The 27,759-nt window shown below is 38.0% G+C and overlaps 2 protein-coding genes and 1 long non-coding RNA gene across 3 annotated transcripts; 2 read left to right on the top strand and 1 right to left on the bottom strand.

Annotated features, from left to right (window-relative positions):
- Window positions 1-279: 279 nt before the first annotated feature.
- On the top strand, window positions 280-2,244 carry LOC143022485 (uncharacterized). The gene is made up of 2 exons (XM_076180710.1): window positions 280-882; window positions 1,051-2,244. The coding sequence occupies exons 1-2, from the start codon at window positions 280-282 to the stop codon at window positions 2,242-2,244; spliced, it is 1,797 nt and encodes a 598-aa protein (XP_076036825.1).
- Window positions 2,245-2,732: 488 nt separating this feature from the next.
- LOC143022484 (uncharacterized) lies at window positions 2,733-3,275 on the top strand. Its single transcript, XM_076180709.1, has one exon. It carries the CDS (start codon window positions 2,733-2,735, stop codon window positions 3,273-3,275), a length of 543 nt encoding a protein of 180 aa, XP_076036824.1.
- Window positions 3,276-11,905: 8,630 nt separating this feature from the next.
- Window positions 11,906-26,853, bottom strand: LOC143022487 (uncharacterized). Its single transcript, XR_012966069.1, has 3 exons — window positions 26,703-26,853; window positions 25,880-26,017; window positions 11,906-12,398 (listed from the first exon to the last, which is right to left on the bottom strand). It is a non-coding gene; the product is annotated as an uncharacterized LOC143022487 (long non-coding RNA).
- Between the last annotated feature and the right edge of the window lie 906 nt (window positions 26,854-27,759).

The following is a 27,759-nucleotide window of genomic DNA, read 5'->3' as shown; positions in this document are numbered from 1 at the left end:
TATGAGGAATCTGTATAGGCTAAAAGATTCTAAATCAAGCTACTCAGACATATTCAAGAAAGTAGGGGTAACCCATGATATGACTAAGGAGGAGAGAAATAGAGACAAGGACCTTAAAGAAGAAGCAGAAAAGAAAAATTCAGAGGAGAAGGACCAGGGAAACTTCTATGAAATCAGAGGGAGGCCGTGGAACAGATACCTATTGAAGTTGAGGAAGAAAGAAACCCCTATGACGAGGAACACTGGTCACACAATACAATAGGGAAAAGGGCAATAAGTATGAATAAAACAGAAAGGCTTAAGAATATTAGACAAAAGAACTGCACCAAGAAAATCAATTGTGCTCAAAATAGTGGTGTGAAGGAACTTAAAGTTATGTTCAGTAATGTGGATGTTTTTTGTATGGACAAATTGAATGAATTGAAGGCTAAGATTAATGAAGACAAAGAACCTCCACAAATCATTGCAATACAGGAGGTAAAGCCAAAAAACTACAGATATGAAAGGGATATAATAGAGTACATTATTCAGGGTTATGAAATTTATGGGGAAAACTTGAAGCAAGGAGTGGACAGAGGTCTGTTACTGTATGTTAAAGAGGACATCCAGCATGAGCGTGTTGTTTTTGAGAACAGAGTGCATGAATATATTGCTATTAGAATTAGAGGAAGGAGTGAAGATGTGTTGTTTGGGACCATGTATAGGAGTCTAAATAGTGATGTTGAAAATAATAATAATCTTCTGGATCTGTTGCAGGAAACAAGTGAAGTTAATGTAAGACACAAGGTGGTGGTTGGTGACTTTAATGTACCGAACATTGACTGGGATGATTTGACAGTTTTACAGGGTGAGGATATGTTAAGCCATAATTTTATTGAAAAAGTGAGAGATTGTTATTTCATTCAACACGTAAAAAAATAACAAGATGCATGGGTACAGATAGTGGAAATATTTTAGATATAATTCTCACTGATGATGATGTTATAATGGAAAAAAATGGAGGTAAAGGACCCACTGGGAAAAAGTGACCATGGGTGTGTATATTTCAAGTGCAATATAGAACCACAGGGAAAAAAGTGTAGGAAACTTGTATACATGTACGAAAAGGCTAACTTTGTCAAATTAAAAGAATTGTTGGCTATGGACTGGACAGATTTTTTTATTAATGCAGACACGGAGGAAATGTGGGAAAGATTTAAATTGAAGATGCAAAGTGCTATTGATGAGTGTGTTCCAAAAAGACAATTCAAGAGCAGTACAAGGAAAAGGACTAATCAGAATCTGCCAATGAACACTAAGTTGTGGAGATTGATAAAGAAAAAGCAGAGGTTATGGGCTAGATTAAAGAAAATGAAGGAAGATAGAGAGGATAATATAAGTGAGTATAGCTTTGTACAAGAAGGCTACAGACAAACTAACAACAAAGTGAGATGGGAAACAAGGAGAGCAGTAAAAAGAGTGGAGAAATCGATAGCAGAGAATGTGAAAGAGAACCCTAAAGCATTCTGGAAATATATACAATCCAAGACAAAATCGTCAGTAAGTGTCAGGGAACTGTATATGAATGCAGAGAAAACATTGAGAACTAAAAATGACAAAGAGAAAGCGAATATTTTGGGAGAGTTTTTCAGCTCTGTGTTCACACAAGAACCAGAGGGGGAGATACCTACTCTCGCTGCTAACGATGTACCAGAAATGCCACCATTCGAATTCACAGACAAGGAAATAGGTAAGGTAATTGACAAACTACAGAGAGACAAATCACCCGGCCCAGACGGATTACATCCTAGAATTCTGAAAGAAGTAAAAGCAGAGATCATCAGCCCACTTAAGCTTATATTTAACTCGTCACTACAGACCAGTAAGATACCAGTGGATTGGAAAATAGCTAATATTACAGCAATATTTAAAAAAAAAGGAGATAGAAGTGAACCAGAAAATTATAGACCAGTATGTTTGACCTGTGTTATCTGTAAGCTGATGGAATCAATAATACATGGAAAGGTGTTAGATCATTTGAACAAGTATAAACTAATAAGTGGAAGGCAGAACGAATTTGTGAATGGACGCTCTACGGTGCTTCAGCTGATCACAGTAATAGAAGAATGGACAAAGATATTGGATATGGGAGGAGGATTTGATGTAGCCCACTGCGATTTTATGAAGGCTTTTAATAAGGTGCCGCACCGGAGATTGATAGAAAAGGTCAGCAGTTGTAACATCAAGGGCCTTGAAGTGGATTGAGGAGTTTCTAAAAGATAAAAAACAAAGAGTGATAGTGAATGGTGAAGTGTCTCAATGGAAAGATGTGATTAGTGGGGTGCCTCAGGGTTTAGTACTCGTGCCGTTGATGTTTGTTATATATATTAATGACATACCAGACACTATATTAAACAGTCAGATATTTCTATATGCAGATGATACAAAGATATACAGTGAAATCAAAGGGAGAGAGGACTGCGGGAAGCTACAGGAAGATCTACAAAGAATGAAGAACTGGTCGGAAAAGTGGCTGTTGAGGTTTCATCCAAAGAAATGTAAAATAATGTGAGTAGGGAGGACAGGAATAGAGAACTTTCAACACATAATGGAAGAAGAACTAAATGCAGTGAGGGTGGAAAAAAAATTTGGGTGTTGTTGTGGATGATGAATTAAATTTCAGTAGACATTTGGCAGAGAAGATCAATGTAGCAAATAGGATGGTTGGTCTGATTAGAAGAACATTCACTACTATGGATGAGAGTATGTTTAAGAACTTGTTTGTGAGTTTAGTTCGGCCACACTCGGAGTATGCAAACCAAGTGTGTTGCCCATACAAAGAGAGGGACATAGCTGCAGTTGAGGCAGTACAGAGGAGAGCAACAAAGATGGTACCAGGCTTGAGGACTCTTACATATTCAGAGAGACTAAAGAAGCTGGGTTTACCAACTCTTACGTACCGAAGATCTAGAGGCAATGTGATTGAGACGTTTAAAATAATAACTGGAGTGTATGATGAAGGTGTGAGTGAAGGATTATTTGTGAGGCAGACTGAGTTAGTGACAAGAGGACATAATAAAGGGATCTTCGTACAAAGAACAAGGTTAAACATAAGGAAATATACATTTAGTAATAGAGTGGTAAATAATTGGAACAAGCTGCCCGAGGATGTGGTGAATGCTAAGTCAGTGGTGGATTTTGAGAGGAAGCTTGATCGAGTGTGGAAGAACCAAGAGCAGAAATATGATTTTGAAGCGTTAATTGTTAATATCCGCCTCAACCACAGTGACCACTAGACTATGATATAAGAGGATAGTTATTAACCCCTTCCATACGGTGCCGCACACGTAGGCATCATGAGGAGCAAGTGGATTCGCAACGCTGCCATATCGGCGTCGTGATTATATTTATTGTAGTCGCCCCTGTGTTTTTACATTCTCTCTAATCTGCTCTTAATTCCATTCTCTGTGGTTTTCAAAATTCATGGGTGAAAGAGAGAACGATCGATATAAGGCGTGACTATATTTTATGATGCGAGTATTATTACGACACGTCGTACGGCTGGCATTGGCTGCTGCCCGCGAGATTTAAGTCCCATAGTGAAGTGGTTAAGAGCTGGAGCCACAGGCGCATTAGCCTCTTCCAGAAGCCATCTGTAAGTATCTGTAAGTTAAGAGTCCCACCAAATACAGTCTGCACTACCATCGCACAGCGTTGCCGTTTCGTGGAAATATCGCTAATGGTGAGGAAATCTAGCGAGTGTTGGCAATTGGCGTCGATAACTTGGACAGATTTCTACACAGTGTGGAAAAATATTTCCACATTTTCTATCTGCTTTGGGGCCTCTAGCTTATTGTGTGCAAAGTTATGTTTAGTTAATGTTATACGCAAAATGGATTGCTGATAACCAAATTTTCCATTAAATACCTATATCTATACACTAACAGTCGTAAAATTGCAATGATACAAGAGAAGGGTGCTTAGCAGAGGAAGATAATATGGTCAAGGTGTAGGTTTGTGAGGTCCAGTTATTCAGCTGAAACGGAGAGAGTAACATATTGCTTCTTCTACAGGTGTCGCAACTTAAGGTATGTTAAATCATGTATATCATTATATAACGAAACTTCAAATCTAAACTTCAAAACTAGACAATTAATTGTAATTAATCATTGGAGTTGCCTTAGTGGGCGGTGCATTCCTCCCAGCAAAATATAGCAGCCGCGACCACTTGAGTTACACCTTGACCATACTCTCTTTAGAGGAACCTATTTACATTACACATATATATTATACAAATATAAATATATATATATATATAAATTATATATATATATATACATATATATATATATATATATATTATATATATATATATTATAATTGCTTTATTTATATTTCAATTATTATCATTATCACATTCATTACTGTTATTACTGGCATCAAGTCGCATGAGCATACAACATAGCACTGTAAATGTCACTCCCCAAAGTCCTTCATCACGCATCCATAAATGTGACATGCCATGAATATCTATGTTCAGAGGTTGAAATATGGCTGCCAAACGATAGATGAGGAACGAGTGGCTGGTGAGTGATGAGTTCCAACCCTGGTTGACTCGTGTGGAAACTGACCCAACCCAAGCATATTGCACCACCTGCAGGCAAGGAGTTTAGTGCCGAGCTATCTGAATTTTCTATGGTTATCAAAATTCACGGGTGAAAGAGAGAACGATCGATATAAGCGGTGACTACTTTTTATGATGCGAGTATTATGACGCAACATCGTACGTCTGGCAGCTAATGCTGCCCACGAGATTTTTGCCCGGAGTGAAGTGGTTAAATACAATTGGCTTATAAAAGCTACATGAAGGTTCAACATGTTCTGTACTGTACAGTAACTGCAACACAGTAATCACTGCTCTATGAACATTATACTGTATTGGTAGCCCTCACTCTATAATGAACTATGACTCCTCTAAGAAGATTTGATCGCCCTCCTTGGCGCCTGATGAGTAATGAGGTACAGTCTAAGTTAGCAATGCCGGATAAGTCTGGGCAGGAATTCCCCTTCAGTACATAAAGCAAAGGTTACTCTATCCATTGAGCTAGGTCAAACCTGTGGTACCAGTACATGGCTGTAGTACACAAGCCTATGTAATAATCTCAATCTGTCTACTATCAAATCAGATAAAAAATATGGTAACATTTTACATCAGACAACCATTTTTCAACGGAAGGCGCACCTCATTGTTGGTGGACTGTGTGAAGTAAGGGAAAAGATGCAAACTTTGGCAAACGAGACTGAAGGGGGAAAAGAATACATTTACATTCAATATCTTTATATGAGCATGTTTTTATGCTCTTACTTTCATTACTAACAGCATATATACCCAGAGAACTTGACTGCACAGGATATGTGTACAAATCTTCATAAACTTTGTAGATATGATATGACAAATAAATGTCTGGGTCTCCTTCCTATGACAAATAAATGTCTGAGTCTCCTTCATATTTCAATATATTCACTACTTTCCCAACCTTACTATTTATAATTATGCCACAGTTAGCTGGGTTCACTTTGATACAAAAGTTCTTCAGGTATAAAACTTTAAACTGTACACAAGGAAAATCACTTGGTACTGGCCCATTTCTGTGGACCACTTTTGCAACTGGATATTTAGAATTCTTCTCTTCAGGTTCATATGCCTTCAATTAATAAATTCTATTTACTATTTGCATGAGAAAACAGGTTTTCTGAGCAATTTTTTTAGGTATCCAAGATAATTCTCAAAAGGAAAGGCACTGAATTTATCAACTGATCCATGTCAATTTACATCATCTGTTAAATGACACAAATTATGAATGTTGTACACAACATGCCTAGAACCATACACATCTCTAAAGTGGTTTACAAAAGCAATCAAATATCTATGTGCTTTTTCCAGTTTCTGGACCTCTGGGTACTGAAAGCAGAAATGTGCTCACACTCAAAAGAAGAATTTTTTTATTAACATTCTCATCAATGTGTTTCTGGAGACAAACTGGTCCAGTATACAAAAGAAAGGCTCTGAATTCTGTCTACGATGCAAAGTCCAGGAGGAAGACATTGCAGCAATTGATATAAATGGTAAAACTGTAAAGGCAGTCACCACCAAATTTTGAGAAAAAATGTGCAACACTTTCCACTTACCGCAATAGACCAACGCCAACTCCTGTAAAGTTTGGCGCCAAAACAAACGACCATAACAAAGGTTCCAATATTTTTTGGCATAGACGTAACATGTTATACTACTTACTTAAGCATATTACGCAGACCAGTCGAGAATATGACTCTTCGCTACGTTCAATTATAGATATGAGAGATAACCAGTTATTTGAATATATTTTCTCCTGTTATTAACAAAAAAGTAAAACTATAGGTAAGGGTAACTGGATTATTTTTACGTTTTTTACAATACTTAAATAGACAAGAAATAGTATAATGTCATGCACATAACCATGCAATGCCTGCATGGAAAAGTTACTTCAATGAATGTTTTCCAGAAACAAACATGGCTTGTCAGTACGTTCTATGTCAGTGTGGGATGTTTGAAAAAAGAAAAGAAAAGAAAAGAAAAAAAAATATATATATATATATATATATATATATATATATATATATATATATATATATATATATATATATATATATATATATATATATATATATATATACCTGTGATATTATGCCAGCTACTATAGTTTTCTGTCAGGATATGAAAGCTCTTGTTCATGCAGTGTCCAAAGTATAGGTATTAATTGACATGTTAAAATGTAAATTGTCATGTTAAAAGGTAAACTGGGCTTACACACATGAAAATAAATCAGCCCTACACAGAACTCTCAGTGTTATTAATTATGGGAAACAATATTTTAAATAAATTGGCCCTACATGAAAATCCCAATATCATTACGTATTATGGAATATGATGTCATACTGAATTGGCCCTACACAGAACTCCCAATATTAATAAGGATTACAGGAGACAATATTTTAAGTTGGCTTTCCATAAAACTCCCAGCATTATTACGGATTATGGAATACGATGTTATAATAAATTGGCCCTACACGGAACTCCCAGCATTAGAACGGATAACGGAAAAAGCTATTAAAACAAATCGGCCCAATATCAAAGACCTGTAATGGATCCAGATAACTTTTACCGATGTGAGGAATTAACCCTCTACTGCCCACGCGGACGAATTTGTCTGCTAATCTATCATTACGTATAACTGAAGGAAAACTGCATATGTGGTTCTCTTTCCCGACCAGACGTTTTCGTCCTGTATCTAGCTCCCGCGCTATACTTGACTCCGCCCACTTTCGGCAGTATTTTGTTCAGTACATGAGCAGCCATTAGAAGTGTAACCTGTGCATCATTCTACTGCTAAATAGCATCATAATTACTCTCATGGACAATATATCAGGTAAGATATCTGTATGGAAAAATTCTTATAGGTTGCTGACATGTTGATAGTTATTCTTATATATGTAAACACACTGTTAGAGCCATGTTCTTGTGTACATGTGGGTTTTATTTTGGAGGACGAATACGTCCATTTGGGAACATGGCGTTCTTCTCAGTCTTTCACTGAGCATACAAAGTTGTATATTAGTCCTTATTTGCTTGTAATCGTTATCACATTGGGTAGTATGGTGCATTTGCATATTGTTCACTAGGTTATTTTAGGTATGATTTACAGTAATAATACATACATACATACATATACCAAGGCTTTTTCCCCCTTCCAAGGGAGGTAGCCAAAAAGGGAAAGGCATAAAAACACTCCCACCCATTTCATCCCTAAATACACTCCACACCCCTCCCACCCTTCCTCTCATCTGAGCACCTCCTGGATGACGGGTCATCCCTGCACCCTGCCCACCGCCCTGGGTCAGAAGCAGTGTCGCAAGACACAGTACATCCACAGCAAGGCCGCTTCATTTAATCGGCGACCCCCCTACAGATTTCCCTGTATCAATCTTTTATGGCAGACTCATAGAGAAAGCACATGCAAGAAATCCTGAACAAGTGCAAGTGATTGACCTGGGGCATGTTGATAGTGATGATGACACTGAAGAAGAGGTCGAAGATGCCCTTATTATGCATCCACTTGTACCTGCTTCTGCAAGTTGCACTGGTATGTTGTGATACTTGAGTAATTACTTTTGATGTAGATGTATGTTATAGCCTATTCACTTTGATATCAGTCATACTTCTCTGAAATAGTGTTCCATGTACTATGTTGATTTTTTATTTGTTTCAGATACATCAATATTTGATCACACTTCTGAAAGAGCTACTTTTGATGCATCTGCTGACCTGTCACTTGATGGAGAAGACGACACAGTTTTTTTTGGAAATTACTGCACCAAGAGAGAAAAATGTAGAGGCTCCACAAGCCCAGGCAAGGAAAGCTCATGCTAATGCTAGAGCCATTACTACATCATGGGTCCCTGCTGATGAAAATGATGTTACTACAGATCACAACTATCTTGGACCAGAGCCTATTTTCAATGATGACTTACGTCAGCCTATTGAGTATGTAAGGCAGTTTCTTACAGATGATTTACTTGAGACATTTGTAACACAATCAAATCTCTATTCTGTACAAAGGAACCCAAACAAGCCTCTCAACACAAGTAAAAATGAGTTGGAACAATGGCTAGGCTTGTGCATATATTTTTCTATTAGTAAGCTTCCTAATATCAGAATGCATTGGTCTCACCATTTAAGTGCTATGAAAGATGTGGCTGCGGATGATATGAGTCGTAATCGTTGGGAATCCATCAAAAGTAATTTCCATATGGTTGACAACAATACTGTTAGCCAGGATCAATCTCAGAATAATGATAAGCTTTTCAAAGTGCGACCCATGGTAGATCACCTCAGAGAAAAATTCCATCAAATATCAAAGGAACAAGAGCTCTGTATTGATGAACAAATGATTCCTTTCAAAGGAAACAGTTCCTTGAAACAATATATACCTGGCAAGCCACATAAATATGGGTATAAATTTGTTGTATTAGCTGGTAAGGATGGTATGACTTATGATTTCATGCCATACACAGGAAAAATTAAACCTGTGAATGATCCAGCAATACCTGATCTTGGTGCAAGCTCCAATGTTGTGTTACACCTATCTCAAACCATAGCACCCAACTGTAACCACTACATGTATTTTGATAACTGGTTTACTTCTTTGCCTTTGCTGGAGCACTTGGCAACAAGAAAAATTTGGTGTTGTGATACAGTGCGCCAAGCACGCCTCTCGGGCATAAAGAGAGGAAAGAAAGATGAAAAAAAATTCATGAAAAAAGGGAGAGGTGCTTTTGAAGAGCTGAAGAGTACAAATAAGTCAACAGAAATTACATATGTCAAGTGGTGTGACAACAAAGTTGTTCATCTAGTGTCCACTTTTGCTAAAGCTCATCCAATAAAGAATGTTTCAAGGTATGAAAGAAAGCTCTCCCAAAGGATTGATATCCCTTGTCCCGATATAGTCCAGAAATATAACCAGGCAATGGGAGGAGTTGACTTGGCAGACTGCCTAATTTCTTTGTACAGGATAAATATTAGATCAAAAAAATATTATCATCGTATCATCTTTCACATGATTGATATGGTGCTTGTCAATAGCTGGCTATTGTACAGAAGGGATGCACTCCATCTCCAACTGCCAAAGTCAGAGGTTATCCCTTTGGCGTACTTCAAGATCAGAGTAGCATTTTCCTTGATGATAGCAGGGAAAGAAAGCAGTCGAAAAAGAGGGAGACCATCTCTGCAAGATTCTACTGCTGCATCAGCCAAAGTAGCTAAATGTGGAAGGCCTCAGTCTTTACCTGAAAATTCTATCAGGTATGATAGTGTTGGCCATTGGCCTTGTGTAGAGGAACAAAGAAGGACCTGTAAGAGAAACGGATGCACAAGCAAAACAAACATAGCATGCTCTAAATGTAAGGTCAATGTATGCCTCAATGGCAAGCAAAACTGCTTTGTACAGTTTCACACAAAATAGGTAGAGGTGATACTATATTACTCATATTTAGTGGTCAAAACTTTTTGATATACTTATTATTGGTGTTGTGAAACAAAAATAAATAAATACTAAGAAAAATTAAAATGTTTATTTCATGAAAAACCAAAATGGATGTATTTCAAGAAATATACTTATCATTCGTCATGCCCATTTGGACCAATTAGTCCACTAATTCAAAGTCACTTTATATGAGTCATCAAATAAAAATGACAACATATATGTGCAACTTGGTCTTAAATTAGAAGAAAAAAGTATGAATTTTTTTTTTATCATACATACATACATACATACATATACCAAGGCTTTTTCCCCCTTTCAAGGGAGGTAGCCAAAAAGGGAAAGGCATAAAAACACTCCCACCCATTTCATCCCTAAATACACTCCACACCCCTCCCACCCTTCCTCTCATCTGAGCACCTCCTGGATGACGGGTCATCCCTGCACCCTGCCCACCGCCCTTTTTTTTATCATGACAGATAGAAAGTTGGGCAGTAATGGGTTAATTGGTCCAACCTTCCGAACTAAGCCCAAAGTTTCCCTTAATTGGCCCGTAATGCCCATGTTTGCTGGGGGTAGTGTCAAGTAAACTTATCTTTTAGGCAATAAACACAGTTTTATTTTTAAACTGTTATCTTGTTTTCCTAAATTGGGGCTTTTCTCGAATTTGGGGCTTTTTTCTGCCTGGTCATTTTCAAGGTGGGGCTTTTTTCCATCAGGGAATTTCCTAAGTGGGGCTTTTTTCCATCAGGGAATTTCCTAAGTGGGGCTTTTTTCCTAGGCATATTTGTTTGTTTTTTTCCGTTGGGGCTTTTTTTTGGTGGGGCTTTTTTCTGAACCGCTTGTCTAAGACAGCCAAAAAAATGTTCTAAGCAATCTTGATTTAGTCTGTATGTTAGTAAAAAGGTTACATTAAATCTTTCATTCAACATTTTGTATAACTTTGAGAGGGACATTGAAGAAATGATTAACCCTTTTTGAAATTGATACAAGTGATTTTTTTCCACCCACTCTCATTTCTTTAGCAGTTTTAATCATATCTTCCAAAATGTGATTTTATTCTTCCAAATTCCACCCATAGGCATTTCTAGAGGATTTTTTTTTTTAATCTATACATACCCTTCATTAAAGAGATCAAACCAACGATCTGATAGCATAATGAATTTACTAGTCATTTCCCAATCATTACTCTTTAAAAGGCCTTGTTCACCAAAATACTTAATTGTTTTACCTGTAGTTTCAGACAACAGTTGTGCAGCTAAGTGAACATTCATTCTTCGATGACCTTGTACATCAATGTGATTGTCGCTGAGTCGGAATGTTGTTTTTAAGTCTTTTACACTCCTTTTGATTATCTCACGAATGCAAGAATTGGTCTCATTTTTGCATCCATTTTTACCATCCAATTTGAATCCAGAATCTAAAAGATTGTTTCTAATTAGTTTTATGAGATGTGGAGCATCAGCAAAAACAAAAATTTCCCTGTCACTAGAAGCTGGATTTGTGAAGCTATGGTTATCAATGGTGACATCAAATGTTTGTAAGAGTTTAAGATTTGTTGATCCCATATCCGATACCATAGCAACAACTAAAAATCCAGCTTCTTCCACCTTAACAATAATGTCATACAGTATGTCCTTAGTCATATTAGGCCTAGTAATAGATATTACATGAAATATTTTCAAGCTTGAAGCTCTGTAAAAAGATGATACAATTATACATGGTAATGTATTGTATTAGTGTACTTATGAAAAATATCACATCTTGAGCTATATAAAAACTTATCAAGTCTAAGATATTGCAGTCTTAATCTATATACATAACCAAAACTGTATATATTTTTCTAGATATAAAAAGGTTTAAGATTTAACAATGTGTATACATTTATTTTAAGCACAATTTTATCTGGAGTATGAAAATTTAATCTTACAGAAAATAATATGACAATCTAATCAGCCTTTAAACACATAACTGTGGTATTTATTAGATCCAGTTGTCATAAATGTTCTTTTAATTTGTCGACATTTTTAGATGAACATTGATATTTTGATTTAATGTAATTTTGATGTATTAACAATAAAATGATTCTTATTTCAACTGCCAAACAATCTGATTTCTTCACTGATTTCAAATAACCTAATTATTCACTGAAACAAACTAAAACCCTCTACAGAAATTTAAATGTTTTTATCTTTTCTAGGTACTGTATTGCATTCTTAGAGGCTCAGGGAGAAGCCACTACTTCCATGGTTTATTGCAGACAAGGATGTATTTTGGCAGCACACTGTACGCGTATGGCTGGTCTTGGAGAAAGCTGTACACATGTCGCTGCACTACTTTTTTCTGTGGAAACAACAATAAAGTTAAGGGACTCTAGGACTGTTACACAGTCAAAATCCTTTTGGCTACTGCCTGCTTCTTTGAAAGGTGTGTCGCACAAACAATGCAAAGACATTGATTTTACTTCTGCAAAGACTATGAAGAAGAAACTAGATAGGAACATAGACAGTTGTTTGGAATCACATTCCCAGCCCTTGTGTTAATAAAAGTATATCAAAAACCAAATACCAGATCCCACAGATATTGAACTGGCATCATTTTTTTAAATCATTGTCTTGCACAAGCATGAAACCAGCACTGTCATCTTTATGTGAACCATACTGTGAACAGTTTCCTCCAAAATCAGTTAGTTTAGATTTCCCCACTGTTCTAACAGAACAGAGAAGAATCAGCAATTCAACTGCCATATGATGAGCTTTTAAATAAGTGTAGAAGTATTAACTTGACAATGACTGAGGACCAAGCAACAGTTGTTGAGAGAGAAACTCAAGAACAGGCTAGTTCTAAACTGTGGTTTACATTTCGAAGTGGGAGAATAACAGCTTCTGAAATGAAAAGTGTATGTGTGACTGATACTGCTTCTCCATCACAGAGCCTTATAAAAAGAATATGCTATCCTGAAAGCTGTAGATTCTTTTCCAAAGCTACACAGTGGGGATGTGAGCATGAGAAAGATGCAAAGGATATATTTCTTGAACAATTGAAACACCTTCATGAGAATGTAAAATATGAAAAAACTGTTTTTTTATCAGTACAACAGTTCCACATATTGGTGCTTCACCTGATGGCATTATTACATGTGGAGAATTAGAACAGAACACGAAAATCTTGGAAACCTGCATGGACCCGAGAAAGTTAATGATAATCGAGGCCCTTTATATCGAGGATAAAAACCCTAACTTGAACATACAGGCACTTGATCTATTAGCGCTACCCAGTATGAGAACACATGGTAGGCCAGAAGGATGAGGAGATAATTTATGCATAATTTTCAAACTATCATGTGATCTCCCCTAGTCTTATAATTTCGCGTGGTCAAATATCGCACTTTGATGACATTTGACACACTCCCTGAAGAAGGCTCAGTTGAGCCGAAATCCAGCTCGGAGAATATGTCCACCTACCCACGAGTTCTACAGAGTTTAGACCCTGCTACACAGCGATTAGTGAGATCTATAGAAAGTTTCTCCAAGAAAATCATTAATGCAGAACACAGCATCACCTTCAACAAAATTTGTGTATTAGAAAACTTACTGCCTGTATATATTATTTTTAATTTATCTTTTTATGTACTGGACTTATTTTATTTTTAGATTAAAATGTCAAACTTACTCATGTCTATGTACACTGTTAATGCAAAATATTTGCTGTTCCTTTGTGCTTCCTGATAAAATATGGGTCAGGCATAGTAAAAAAAATAAAGAAAAAAAGGCCTAGAAAGATGAAACTGAAAAAATATCAGGTTTGAATATTAGCAGCAGCAGACATAAAGAACTAGATTTTAGTGTACCTACTGCCTAGGCCTAGTATCAAGGTTATATAATTATCTATATATAACCTTGGCTAGTATTAATTGCCTGTCCTCCACTGTTGTTCAGATTCAGTGCCAGCTAGGCCCTACACCATATTTATTGCCCGGACATGTTTTAATTAACAGGCCATAGCCTGATCACATTTCAAACCTAATTTATGAGTTATGAACCCATTATAAAAATAGACCTGGGCCTACTTACCAGGAATAAAGTGAGCTAAACAGATTCTAATATTGTCCAAATTCTTTCCATCAAAGTTCTGCTGTAAGCTCGCCAACCATAAGCATCGTTGTTCTTCACAAAGCTTTTCCCATTCACCTTGATTTTTAATAACTTTGGGGAGTCTGTAAAACTGCAGTTCTTTCTCTCTATTTGACCTATTATGGCATCCCACAACTCTACACTGTATGGAGCAGAAACATGGAACATAAGGGAGGAAGAGAGAAGGAGCTTGAGTGTGTTTGAGATGAAGTGTCTGAGAAGTATGATGGGGGTTACTAGGCTAGATAGAGTGAGAAATGAGGAGGAGAACAGCGGTGGAAAGGGAGTTGGGAGATAGGGTTGATGAAAGAGTATTAGGATGGTTTGGACACATGGAAAGAATGAGTGAAGAAAGACTAGTAAAGGCGGTATGGAAGGCAGATGTGGAGGGAGTGAACATGAGGGGACGTCCTAGGATGAGATGGATGGATGGGGTGAAGGGGGACACATGGAAAGAATGAGTGAAGAAAGACTAGTAAAGGAGGTATGGAAGGCAGATGTGGAGGGAGTGAACATGAGGGGACGTCCTAGGATGAGATGGATGGATGGGGTGAAGGGGGCTTTGGGGAAGAGGGGAGTGTCTGTTGAGGAAGGACGGGAGAGGACAGAAGACGGGTGAATGGAGAATGGTTGTATATGGAAGATGTTGTGATGCATGAGGTGGAATGGGGGGTGAGGTAGTGTGTGTGAGCAAAATTTTGACGTAGCCCAAAGGGATTTCTCCGTCTTCTCCTTTATATGGGGGGACGGAGAGGGGGGGTCGCCGATTTAATGAAGTGGCCTTACTGTGGATGTGCTGTGTCTTGTGACACTGCTTCTGACCCAGGGCAGTGGACAGGGTGCAGGGATGACCCGTCATCTAGGAGGTGCTAAGATGGGAGGGAGGGTGGAGGGGTGTGGAGTGTTTTCAGGGATGGAATGGGTGGGAATGATTTTATGCCTTTTCCTTTTTGGCTACCTCCCTAGTAAGGGGGAAAAAGACTTTGTATATGTATGTATGTACAACTCTACAGTAATTCACCATTGTTATTTAAATCTTTCGCGAAAGACACAATGAATAAATGACAGGTGAGCACGTTAAACAGGTCAGGCAAGCACGTTTGTTTACATGCCAATGCCTCCAATATGGCCAGTTTCCGGTTTGGTGACGTCACGTGAAAGGCCTCTATAGTGGCGGCAATGCCAAAAGAATGGAGGCGTTGAGTGCAAGAATGGACTATGCGCAGTTGGAGTGATGACTTTATGTGGTGTTCAAGGGATAATACCAGCTGAAGACCTTGTGGTGGTTCAGAAATAGGACCACCTCCATACAAAGGAATAGAAATTTGCAGTGGTTTTCTAGTAGATGTATAGAAATTATTTTATTGTACTGGCAGTTACGATGGCAAATACTGCATTATTTATGGGAGGAGGGGTTGTCAACGATAGAGGGCTACCATTTCCTCTTCTCTTCTGTTCCGGACTAATAAAATATATGCAAGATACACTACCTAGGAGATGAGTCAGAATGTGTACCAACTCTTCACGAAAACGCCATAACTGACGACAAAGAACATATCAGAACATGTCTGTCTGTTCTCAAAAACATATCAGAAAGCACCAAAAACAGCTTGTCCACCACTTGTCAAGACCTCGCAACAGCCCCTTGTGAACCTGAACTGTATCCTCTACTAAGACCAAGAAACCTGAAACAAGTCCACAATAAAAACCACCATGACCAACAGACCAAACTATTATCATGTAATGATATCTATAACCTCCACCTTGTTGCACATGATCTGCAGGACTTCGTCCGAGATAGCTTCCCAGAACTCACCCGTTCCCTAGGGTTGATAGAAATCCTGAATTAATTCAACAGTTTGCTTCAAACTAGATTTGGGAGTGACACCTTAAGGCTTGATTCACACTATCGGTCTGGTCGCGGTCCGCTCCCGCTCCGCTCTCGGTCCGGTCCAATATTGTCTCATTAATTTCAGTAGAAGCATTCACACTGGCGCTCTCGCTCCGGTTTCGCTCCGGTCATGGTTCCGTCAAAAGATATTTTTACTGGAGTGAGAGCGGACCGTGAGCGCCAGTGTGAACTCAGTTGCCACGGTCCTGCTCCTCCTGCTCCACTCCAGTCGAGATTCAGCCTTCATATAAGCAAGTAGTGTTACCGTCTGTCCTACCAAACCATGGATAATCCAAAGAAAACACCACAATGGGATCATGAGAAAGTTAGAAAAATGATAAAAATACATTTTCTTTTTATCTATCACTGATACAATGACAATGCGTACAGCTAGGATATACATAAGCACCAACTGAATAAAATATAACCTACAAAACTTACTTTAATGTTGTGGATTCAGATGAAATGCTAATAGAATTAGTCAAAAGGTAAACCAGAGCTGTATGACCTGACTTCGCTGCACTACAGTGATAACGTGGCGAAAAGAAGAAGCTGTGTTGAAATAACCAGGCAGCTAGGTTGTGAAGGTAAGAAATTCCATACAATAGCCTAATGTCCACTGTGGAAATGCATTTCCTATCCTCACTAAACAATTTTCCTATACAATAATGTTTGCATACTTATCATATTGCCAAGGTACTGAGAGAAAAAAAAATACACATTATTAACCGAAGAAAGAAATTCCATATGTATAATAACAGCCTATTATCCACTGCGGAAATGCATCTCCTTAGCTCACACAACAAATATTCCTACATAAGTTTGTTTGTCTACTTATATCTTATCATTTTGCCAAGGCATTGAACCAGCTGGGGAGCTGAAATAATCTTTCAGTGTTTCTCTCGCGCCAAAAGCCTCCTTTGTAGCATTTCCCCCTCTTCCTCTCATTGGACGTACTGTGTTTGATGGAGGCATGACAACAGTATCTGGTAATGCAACAGTATTTGGGTGTATCAGATTGTGAAGTATGCATGTTGTAATGATTGCATTAGAGTTAGAAGGCATAGCTTTAAGTTTCCTCAAATATATTCTGAAGGTTTGCACTAGAATACCAAATGTGCACTCAACTATCCTCCTGGCTCTAGATAATCTATAATTAGAAATCCTCTTCTCTACCTTATGTTCAGTCTGTGAACCTGGGTAGGGCCTCATCAAATTTCTCTTCAGCGGGAATGCCTCATCTCCCACTATAACGTATGGTGCAAGCACATCAGTGCCAGGAAGTGCAGCATTTTCTGGTACATTTCAGGTCATCCTCAATTTTGGATAGTATTTTCTCAAATGTTCCTTTGTTCATTCTGAAATAGCTGTGGAATTTACTCTCATCATCAATAAGACGAGGATGCAGAGTATGAAATTCTCCTTCAGTCTTCCTATCTTGCAACATAGGATGAACCCATAATCTCTTTCTTTTTCTATTTTGTTTTCCTTCTTCTTCTTCATCAAGTGCAATAGCAATTATTGACAACTCGGCATCAGAAAAGTCACAAATCCTTCGTAACTGATGGTCAGACTTATACTGGTGTCGAGGGAGGGGCAATGACGGGAGCAAGAGCGGACCGTACGTGTGAATACCTCAGAACCGAGAGCAGAGCGCGACCGGACCGAAAGTGTGAATCAACCCTAATACTCTCATATGACACCACTTTCAATATTGGTGACTTATGTCATACCTGTCATCTTTCAGCATATGTTCAAAGACTCCTTGTATCCCATTTGCATTCAAGCTTCATCAACGAAAATACCAGTCACTCCATAGACTTCCTCAGAATCCTCAGGCACAAAATACCTCAATTGAAAACATCGAAAGTACCCATCGTCACTGACCGAGAATGAGGAATTATTACGTAATCTCCAATAAACTACCCAATTCTAATCTTCTCCTCTGATCATTTGTTCATAAGGTTCGGTTGGAGCTAGAGGGATGTGATGCCAATGTTTCCCCTGTTGCAAAAAGAAAAAAGCATTCACAGTGCTCTGATACCATGAGACCATCAGAATTTATGCGAAATGTTCAAAACATCATCGATGAGAACCCCGGAAGATCAATGAGGTCCATCGCCAAAGAACTCCAGGTATCAGAGTGGACTATCAGAACCGTGGTACATCAGGATATTCGATATAAGTCTTATGTAATGAGGAAAGGCTAATTCATATCAGCAAAGACACAGGAAACCCGTTGCTGAACAAAGTGAAAAATCCCACGAACTTGACATGCTTTGGTTTTTCTCTGACGAAAAACACTGACCAAGATCAGAAAACAAACAGACGGAATGACATGGGACTATGTGCATCTCCTTCTGAAGTACCCAGGGTGACGCACACCAGATATCTGGCTACTGTGATGGTTTTAGGAGTTGTGAGAAGTGGTCATGTCATGTCACCTTACATTTTCCAACAAGGTCTTAGGGTCAACGGTGCTGGATACATTAATGTTCTTAAAATGGTTGTCCCCCAAAATGTGGCCCCCTAACTCGCCAGATTTAAATCCTATGGACTATTTACATGTGGAGTGTCGTTTAAAGGGAGACCAATTGACATCCTCATAGTACCATAGCCACTATTATCCAGGTGATATCCAAAATGAATAGGGACCACTTAATTGCAGCTTGTGAACAGTTTCGAGCCCAAATAGAAGCAGTCATTGAAGCCAAAGGGGGTTTCATAGAATAATTAGATAAAGTATCACGAAGGGTATTTGTGTCATTTTGAATCAAATATGTACATTGTTTGCTAAGATATTGCTGTTTATTTAACATACTAAAAATGTCCTCATATAGCACTCGCACCCTGTAGTAATGCATTAAGAAATCGCGAAGTAAACGAATTATTGGAAGAAATCAGATTTAAAATTGGACTACCAAGAAGTACTTAGGGAATCAATTACTTTGCGTAAGAGTAATGAGCAAACAATTAGAGAATTACGTGGCCTAAAGAGAGAAATTTATATCCTCAAAAGAGAAAACGAATGAAAAATGAGGACAAAAATAAAAATGAAGAACTGAAAAAGGTCAAAGAGCAATTACAGGTAGTGACCGGAAAGGTGGAAGAGTCAATTAAAGAAACAGACCTCATTGAAATAAAAAATCAATGGAAACACATACATACATACATATACCAAAGGCTTTTTCCCCCTTACACGGGGGGTAGCCAAAAAGAAAAAAGGCATAGAAATCACTCCCATCCATTTCATTTCCCATATATTCCACTCCCCTGCACCCTCCTCCTATCTTGGCACCTCCTGGATGACGGGTCATCCCTGCATCCTGTCCACTGTCCTGGGTCAGAGGCAGTGTCACAAGACACAGCACATCCACAGCAAGGCCGCTTCATAATTTCGGCGACCCCTACTCTCCGTCCTCTCATGTAGGAAAGGAGAAGACGGGAAGAAATCCCTTCAGGTTACGTCAAATTTTGTCTCATACATACTTTCTCACCCCCCCATCCCCCACCCACTCCCCCTCATGCATCACAGCATCATCTATACACAACCCTTCTCCATTCACCCCTATCTTTTGTCCTCTCCTGTCCTTCCTCTACAGACATTCCTCTCTTTTGTAAAGCCCCTCTCACCCCATCCATCCATCTCATCCTAGGACGCCCCCTCATATTCACTCCTTCCACCTCCGCCTTCCACACTTCTTTTACTACTCTTTCTTCACTCATTCTTTCCATGTGTCCAAACCATCCTAATACTCTTTCATCAACCCTATCTCCCAGCTCCCTTTCCACCCGTTCTCCTCCTCACCTCCTCAATGGAAACACGAACAGGAAAATCAAAAAATACATTTTTGAGAAATAGTACAGAAGCAAATGGAGGAAAATACAAAAGAAACAGTTATGAAAGTAATTCAAGAAAAGGAAAATTGGGTGAGAAATACAGTTGACAAAGGTAAGTGCATTGTGGTCCATGGTGTCCAGGAAAAACATATATAAATACCAGAGATCAAAGGAGGAGAAGGAAGTAGCTAAGGAAATTTTGAAAGAAACACAGGACAAAGGGCAAACTTTTGATAAGGAAATTGACAAGATCCACAGGTTATGCATATATTCAAAAGATAAACAACATAGCACTCTGAAAATAAAACTAAGAACTCAAATGATAGCTGAGGAGGTATTACTGAAAGCGGTTAAATTGGCAAACAGCGAGAAATTCAAACATATATGAATAAAAAAGGAAATGAGTGATGAGGAAAAAGAGAAAGACAAAGCTCTCAGAATTGAAGCCAATGATAGAAATGAGAAAAGTACAGATGGAAAAAAAAAACAAGTTTTTTTTGGAGAGTACTGGACTTGAGACTGAAAAAATGGTACATCAAAAAATGGAAACTTAAACCAAAATAGAGAAGAAAATATGAAACTAAAGTGGCATACACAAATATTGATGGCATGATCTCTGGAATTAATGAACTAAATGACTATCTAGAAATAGAGAAACCTGACATTATGGGAACTGTGGAGACAAAACTGAAAGGACCTCTATCAACAAATATAATGGGACAAGGTCTATACAACCACTGGGCGAAAAATAGAACAGGCAGGCAGGAAGATGTCATGATATTGACTAAAAAGGGTCTATATGTGACAAAGATTAATGAAGGCAAAGGTAATGTACAATTAATTATGATTAAAATTGTAAACAAAAAGATGAAAAGCAGAAAATTTGTAGCAGTGTATGTACCACCAAAAACACAGGCTTGGTCTGATAGCGATCATTCCAAATTATTGGAAGACACAATGAATGTGCTAAACGAGTTATTGAAAGAGGGTGGTAACATAGTAATCATGGGCAATTTTAATGCAAAGGATATAATCTGGGAAGAAATGATAGTAAAAGGGGGAGAAGAACTTTGGAGCAACATTCTACTGGATGTGACCATTGAATACAACTTAACACAATGCATACATACATATACCAAGGCTTTTTCCTCCTTAAAAGGGAGGTAGCCAAAAAGAAAAAGGCATCAAACCATTACCATCCATTCCATCTGTAAATACACTCCACCCCCCCTCCAGTCTTAGCACCTCCTACATGACGGGTCATCCCTGCACCTTGTTCACTGCCCTGGGTCAGAGGCAGTGCCGTAAGACACAGCATATCCACAGCAAGGCCGCTTCATTAAATTGGCAAACCCCCCCTCTCCGTCCCCCCATGCAGAAAAGAAGACGGGGAGAAATCCCTTCGGGCTGCGTCAAATTTTGCTCACACATACTACCTCTTCCCCATCTCCCCACCCATTCCACTTCATGCATCACAGCATCATCCATATACAACCATTCTCCATTCAACCCTGTCTTTTGTCCTCTCCTGTTCTTCCTCAACAGACACTCCCCTTCCCAAAAGCCCCTTTCACCCCATCCATCCATCTCATCCTAGGAAGCCCCTCATGTTCACTCCCTCCACATCTACCTTCCATACCTCTTTTTTCTAGTCTTTCTTCACTCATTCTTTCCATGTGTCCAAACCATCCTAATACTCTTTCATCAACCCTATCTCCCAACTCCCTTACCACCCCTGTTCTCCTCCTTACCATCTCATTTCTCACTCTATTCAGCCTAGTAAACCCCATCATACTTCTGAGACACCTCATCTCAAACACATTCAAAATCCTCCTCTCTTATGTTCCATGTTTCTGCCCCATACAGTGCAGTCAGCACAATCCCTCATTCATACAGACTCTTCTTAGCATCCATTTCCAAATGTCTATTCCTCATTACACTTTTCAATCTGCCAAGTCATTTACTCGCTTCTCTCAATCTACATTCTACCTCCACCTCCACTCCACCCTTTCCTGCCACATTTGCACCCAAGTATCTAAAACTATCCACTTCCTCCAGTCGCTCTCCCTAAATGTGTTAAGGAAAATACTAGATATAGACACAATGAGGAACCGTCGGAACTAGACTTAATATTAACTTCTGAACCAGATATCATGAACAAAATGGAATATAAAACATCAATTGGAAAGAGTGACCATATACTAATAGTTTGAATTAAAAGAACAAAAACAATGTAGGTAGGATTGATAAACAGAGAAGGAAGATTAATGTACAACAAAACTGATTTTGTAAAACTAAGAAAAAAATTCCAAAACACAAACTGGGATAAATTCTCCAAAGAGGAAACAAAGATGGAAGACAAATGGAACATATTCAAAGAAAAGTGCAAAGAAAGGAATTGATATGTACCAAAGAGGAAGCAAAAAGAGATCTATATAAAGTGTTGGTATAACAAAAGGTGCAGTGAGGCCTGGAAAAGATGCAAAAGAGACTAATAACCATCCAAATGGCAAACATATATAAAACTTAGGAACGAATATGTGAATAAATGCAGGAAAGAAAAGAGAAATCATGAAAAAGATATTATAGACAAATGTAAGGATCAACCTAAACTCTTTTACAGATATATAAATGACAAATTAAAGGATAAACACAAAATTGTAAAACTGCATGAAGGAGATAAAGAATATATGACACAAAAATGACAGAAGTTATGATCAGACATTTCAGGTCTGTTTTCACAATTGAGAGCTCACATATCTGAGAAGATGGACAGCAAGAAAGATCCCCCAAAATGAAAGAAATAAAGGTAACACAGAAAGACATAAGAGACCAAATAAAAAAAAAACTAGATGTTAGGAAATCTCATGGACTGGATGGAATTGCAAATTGGATACTGAAGAGTGTATAGATGAATTGACAGACAAATTATACAAGATAACAGACTTTTCACTCAAAGAAGCAAAGGTACCGCAAGATTGGAAAGATGCAAACATAGTACCAATATATATATGAGGAAACAAAGAAGATCCTACAAACTTAAGACTAGTATCCCTTACAAGCACAGTAGCAAAAATATGCAAAAAAGTTATCAGAAACAAATGGACCAAACACTTGAAAGAAAAGAAAATAGTAAACCCTAAACAATTTGGCTTTAGAAGTGGAAGATTGTGTACCACAAACTTAATTTGCTTTTACCTAAGATTGAGATAATACAAGAAAGAGATGGCCAGACAGATTGCGCCTTCTTGGACTTGCAGAAGGCAGTTGAAAAAGTAACACACAAAAAAATTAAGAAGTAAAATTGAAATAATAGGAATACAAAGTAAGCTACTGGAATGGATGAGGGATTTCTTAAATGGGAGAAAAATGAGTGTGGTACTTAGAGACAAAAATTCGAACTGGGAAGATGTGAAGAGTGGCATCCCGCAAGGCTCTGTATTGGCTCCTTTAATGTTTACCATATATATAAATGATATGGATGAGGGGGTGAAATGTTACATGAACTTCTTTGCTGATGATGGCAAATTACTCAAGAGAGTAAGCACATAAGAAGATTGCAGATTGCTACGAGAAGACCTGGACAAAATATGGGGATGGAGTCAGATGTGAAATGAATTTCTACATTAAGAAACGTAGAATAATGGAATTTGGAAAAAGCAAAAATAGAATATCGGATCAATATAAAATTGGAAACAAGGAAGTCAAAATAGTAGATTCAGAAAGGTACCTGAGTGATCATCAAGTGACATGATACCTGATAAATATGTCAATAAATTAGTTGGAGAGACTTTTAACTTAAGATCAATGAAAGTGTCCTTCAACTACATGGATGAAGAAATGGTAAAGAAAATAGTGGTTACACTAATAAGACCTAAACTAGAGTATCCTGCAACACTATGGGCATCTAGCACAAAAAAGAACATAAGAAAATTAGAAAGAATCCAAAGAGCAGCAACAAAAATGGCACCTACACAATCAAATTTGACATACGAACAAAGATTGGAGAAATTACATCTATCAACACTGGAACAGAGAAGAGAAGGAGGTGATTTGTTGACCATTTACAGAATTATGAAAGGGATGCAAATTCTCGATAGAGACGACTTGTTAAAATGGGACAGATGAGAAACAAGAGGACATGAAAAGAAGCTAAAGAAGGACAGTTACAGAAGAGACCTGAAAAAGAATAGCTTCCCACATAGAGTGATTGATGTCTGGAACAAACTAAACAGAGAAACAGTGAGTGCCATAACTATACACAATTTTAAGAATGAACTAGATGTGGATAGATACAAGAATGGGTCACTACGAGCATAGCTCTCATCCCATAAAATACAACTAGGTAAATACATATGCATACAGTATACATGTGATGTGATATGGTTTAATGTCACAAACTCCCCTCTATCGTAAGGCTAGGACGGTGCCTCTCACAGAGGACTTTGTAGCATGGAATTTCATGAACAATGCCCTTGGTTCAACTTTGCCGGTGGCAAGGTTCGAACCGCCATCTTCTCTACCTTCACCGCAAGTAACGATGCCCTAATCCGCTCAGCCACCGAGCATATATACATGCACATATATATGTTTATCTATGTACATCCCATGCACAAACACCCATGTACACTGGTATGCAGAACATGTTTAATCCCATATTCATTCCTATCCCTTGATTAATGCAAGACTATGAATAAAGATTCAAATTAGTGTAGTTCAAATTAGCTACTATAAAATAATTTACTTCTTTTAAGAATTTGATAATTTGTTCCACTGCAGTATGTTCATTTAAATTTTCTATCAAGGTTTGTCTGATAGCAAATTTGTCCTGTGTTGGTTTTCTTAGAAAGGGCATTCTACTAAAATATGTTTTACCGACTGGTCAACATGACAAGAACACCACTGAGGAACCTGCCTCTGCCCCACTCGTCATCAGGTACTTACAAGTTGCATAAAGTAAGGTTGATTCGCAACCTAGTTCAAATAATACCAGACCTCCTGTTCGTTGGGTAGTAGAGCCATAGTTGAACAGAGGGTCTTATATTCTTTAATTCAAAATTACTCGTCAAATTAGACCAGTGGTCTTTCCACTAGTCTCTGCAACAAGATTTAACAACATTTTTAAAATCTGGAATAGGGATTCCCATGCTGGAACAGTAGTCAAGCCTAGTTGCTGCCTTGGCTGCTACATCAGCATCTTCATTACCAGCAATTCCAACATGGGACAGAACCCAACAAAATTTTACATTTATTAATTTTCTACTGATTAATAGGCAAGTCCAATTTTTAACTTCTTGGACCAGATAATGAGATGGAAACAACTTCCCTAAAGATGACAAGAGACTCGTCGAGTCAGTGTATACAACATAACTTGTACCATGGGGTCAGTTAGAAAATGCATATATTTAAGGCAGAATGCTACAGGTAATTTATTTTCAATTACAATGATTGGCATCACCCTAGAGCAGCCTACTCCATCAGGGGTTTTTGATCCATCTGTATATATGCCGATGGCATTCCAGTGCTCAGATACATGTTCATGAAAGTTCGTCTTGAGCTGGGCATCTGAATATTTTTTCAGTAGATTTAAAGTACCATTCCTCATCATGATGATGATGATGATATGGTTTAACGTCGCAAACTCCCCCCTATCGGAAGGCTAGGGTGGTGCCCCTCATAGAGGGCTTTGTAGCATGGAATTTAATGAACCATGTCCTTGGTTCAACTTTGCTGGTGGCAGGATTCGAATTGCCATCCCCTTGACCTTTGCCTCAAGTAACGATGCCCTAACCCACTCACCCAGTGAGCTTCCACCATTCCTCATAGACTGATTAAATCTAGAATTTGACAAAACACCACCATCGGACAATCTACCTTGACTACCTACATTTACCATACATAAAGGAAATTGTACATACTGTCAACAATAGCTAACAATACAATAATAAAGTATCCCTTACAATTGTAGTAATCGTTACCACTATGCCGGTGCCTGCACTGTGATGTTTTCCATGCAGTGCACCTACACAGTGTGGGAAGTTCCACCTATGTTCGAATCCCTGGGCCACTTTTTGCCGTTCATCCTCAGTTGCAGGTATCTGAAAGCATGTTTAGGTTGCATTTACTTTATTGAAACAGCTTGCATTAACACACACAATTAATTTTATTAATGTCAAGATAGATTTATCGCCAAGACAGTGCAAAAATTTGTTTTGAACAACCCAGCCCAAGTTCAACTTCATTAGTGAGCATGCAGGGGGGAAGTGCATCGAATGTAGAATGTTTCGGCCAGAACTCTGCAGGGTAGGACGTTTCGGCAGTCCTCCAAATGTTGCTATTATTACTTACTTATTATAGAAAGAAAATATAAAATTAAAAGAATTTTAAAAATTGCATACATATCATTTCAAGTAACAACATTTTTTTGGACATACTGTGTGAAAACGAAATTAAATTTATGAAACAAATTATCTAAATTAAAATCATACAGTGCACCAAGCCAGGGCACCAAGCCTTCAAGCTTAAAAGGTTATTTTCGCTGGGCCGAAATCATCTGATCCCATTTTCAATTTCACTTTCCTCTGTCTACTACTATAACTGGTCAGCAGCTCATAAAGATTGTCTACATTATTACTGCTGGTATCATCAGAGCATAGATATGCACCTACTTGTACCTCAGAATCATTTAAACTAGTACTACATTTGTCCTTTCTCTGATGTTAACTCTGCTTGTACTGGCAATGCTACCGGCAGCATCCTCGACATTTTCTTGCAAATACTAACTTTTGCTTCTGTCTCCGACGCAAAGTCCAGGAGGAAGACATTGCAGCAATTGGTATAAATGGTCAAAGTGTAAAGGCAGTCACCACCAAATTTTGAGAAAAAATGCGCAACACTTCCCAATAACCGCAATACACCAGCAGCGTCTCCTGTAATGTTTGGCGTCAAAACAAGCGCCAATAACAAAGGTTCTAATACTTTTTGGCATAGACGTAACGTGTTATAAATCCAGTTATTTGAATTGATTTTCTCCTGTTATTAACAAAAAAGTAAAACTATAGGTAAGGGTAACTGGATTATTTTTACGGTTTTTTATGATACTTAAATAGACAAGAATTAATATAATGTCATGCACATCCAAAGACTATTATAGGATAGTCTTTGGTTATGTGCATGGCATTATATTAATTCTTGTCTATTTAAGTATCATAAAAACCGTAAAAATAACCCAGTTACCCTTACATAACCAAAGACTATCCTATATAGTCTTTGGTTATGTGCATTGCAATATTTTAATTCTTGTCTATTTAGTAACATAAAAAACGTCAAAATAATCCAGTTACCCTTACCTATTGTTTTACTTTTTTGTTAATAATAGGAGAAAATCAATTCAAATAACTGGTTATCTCTCATGTGTACAGATAACTTATATGGATTTATAACACGTTACGTAAAAAAATATTGGAACCTTTGTTATTGGTGCTTGTTTTGGCTCCAAACAATAGAGTTGTTGTTGTTGGTGCATCGCCGTAAGTGGGAAGTACTGCGCATTTTTTCTCAAAATTTGGTGGTGACTGCCTTTACACTTTTACCATTTATACCAATTGCTGCAATGTCTTCCTCCTGGACTTTGCGTCGGAGACAGAAGCGAGAGTTTGTATCCTATTTGCCAGAAACTGTCGAGGATGTTGCCGGTAGCATTACAGTTGACAATTATGATTTTACTGGAAGAGGCCTTCTTTGGCCTATGACTCCAGTGTAGCTGCCTGATTTCTAGTGTGATGTTGGTGCTGGCCGCGTGCAGTGTTAATTTGTGCTCTATATTTTTATATTTGTTCTT

Source organism: Oratosquilla oratoria, unplaced genomic scaffold (assembly GCF_046742065.1).
Source record: "Oratosquilla oratoria isolate Oo_2021 unplaced genomic scaffold, ASM4674206v1 SCAFFOLD102, whole genome shotgun sequence".
Lineage (NCBI taxonomy): Eukaryota > Metazoa > Arthropoda > Malacostraca > Stomatopoda > Squillidae > Oratosquilla > Oratosquilla oratoria.
The sequence above is the reverse complement of the archived record's forward strand: the minus strand, read 5'-3'. Positions and strand labels throughout refer to the sequence as shown.

Coding starts and splice junctions, on each gene's coding strand:
- LOC143022485 (XM_076180710.1), top strand. CDS start 280: ATGAATAAAACAGAAAGGCTTAAGAATATTAGACAAAAGAACTGCACC. Junction 883..1,050: donor GCCATAATTTTATTGAAAAA/GTGAGAGATTGT, acceptor GTATATTTCAAG/TGCAATATAGAACCACAGGG.
- LOC143022484 (XM_076180709.1), top strand. CDS start 2,733: ATGGATGAGAGTATGTTTAAGAACTTGTTTGTGAGTTTAGTTCGGCCA.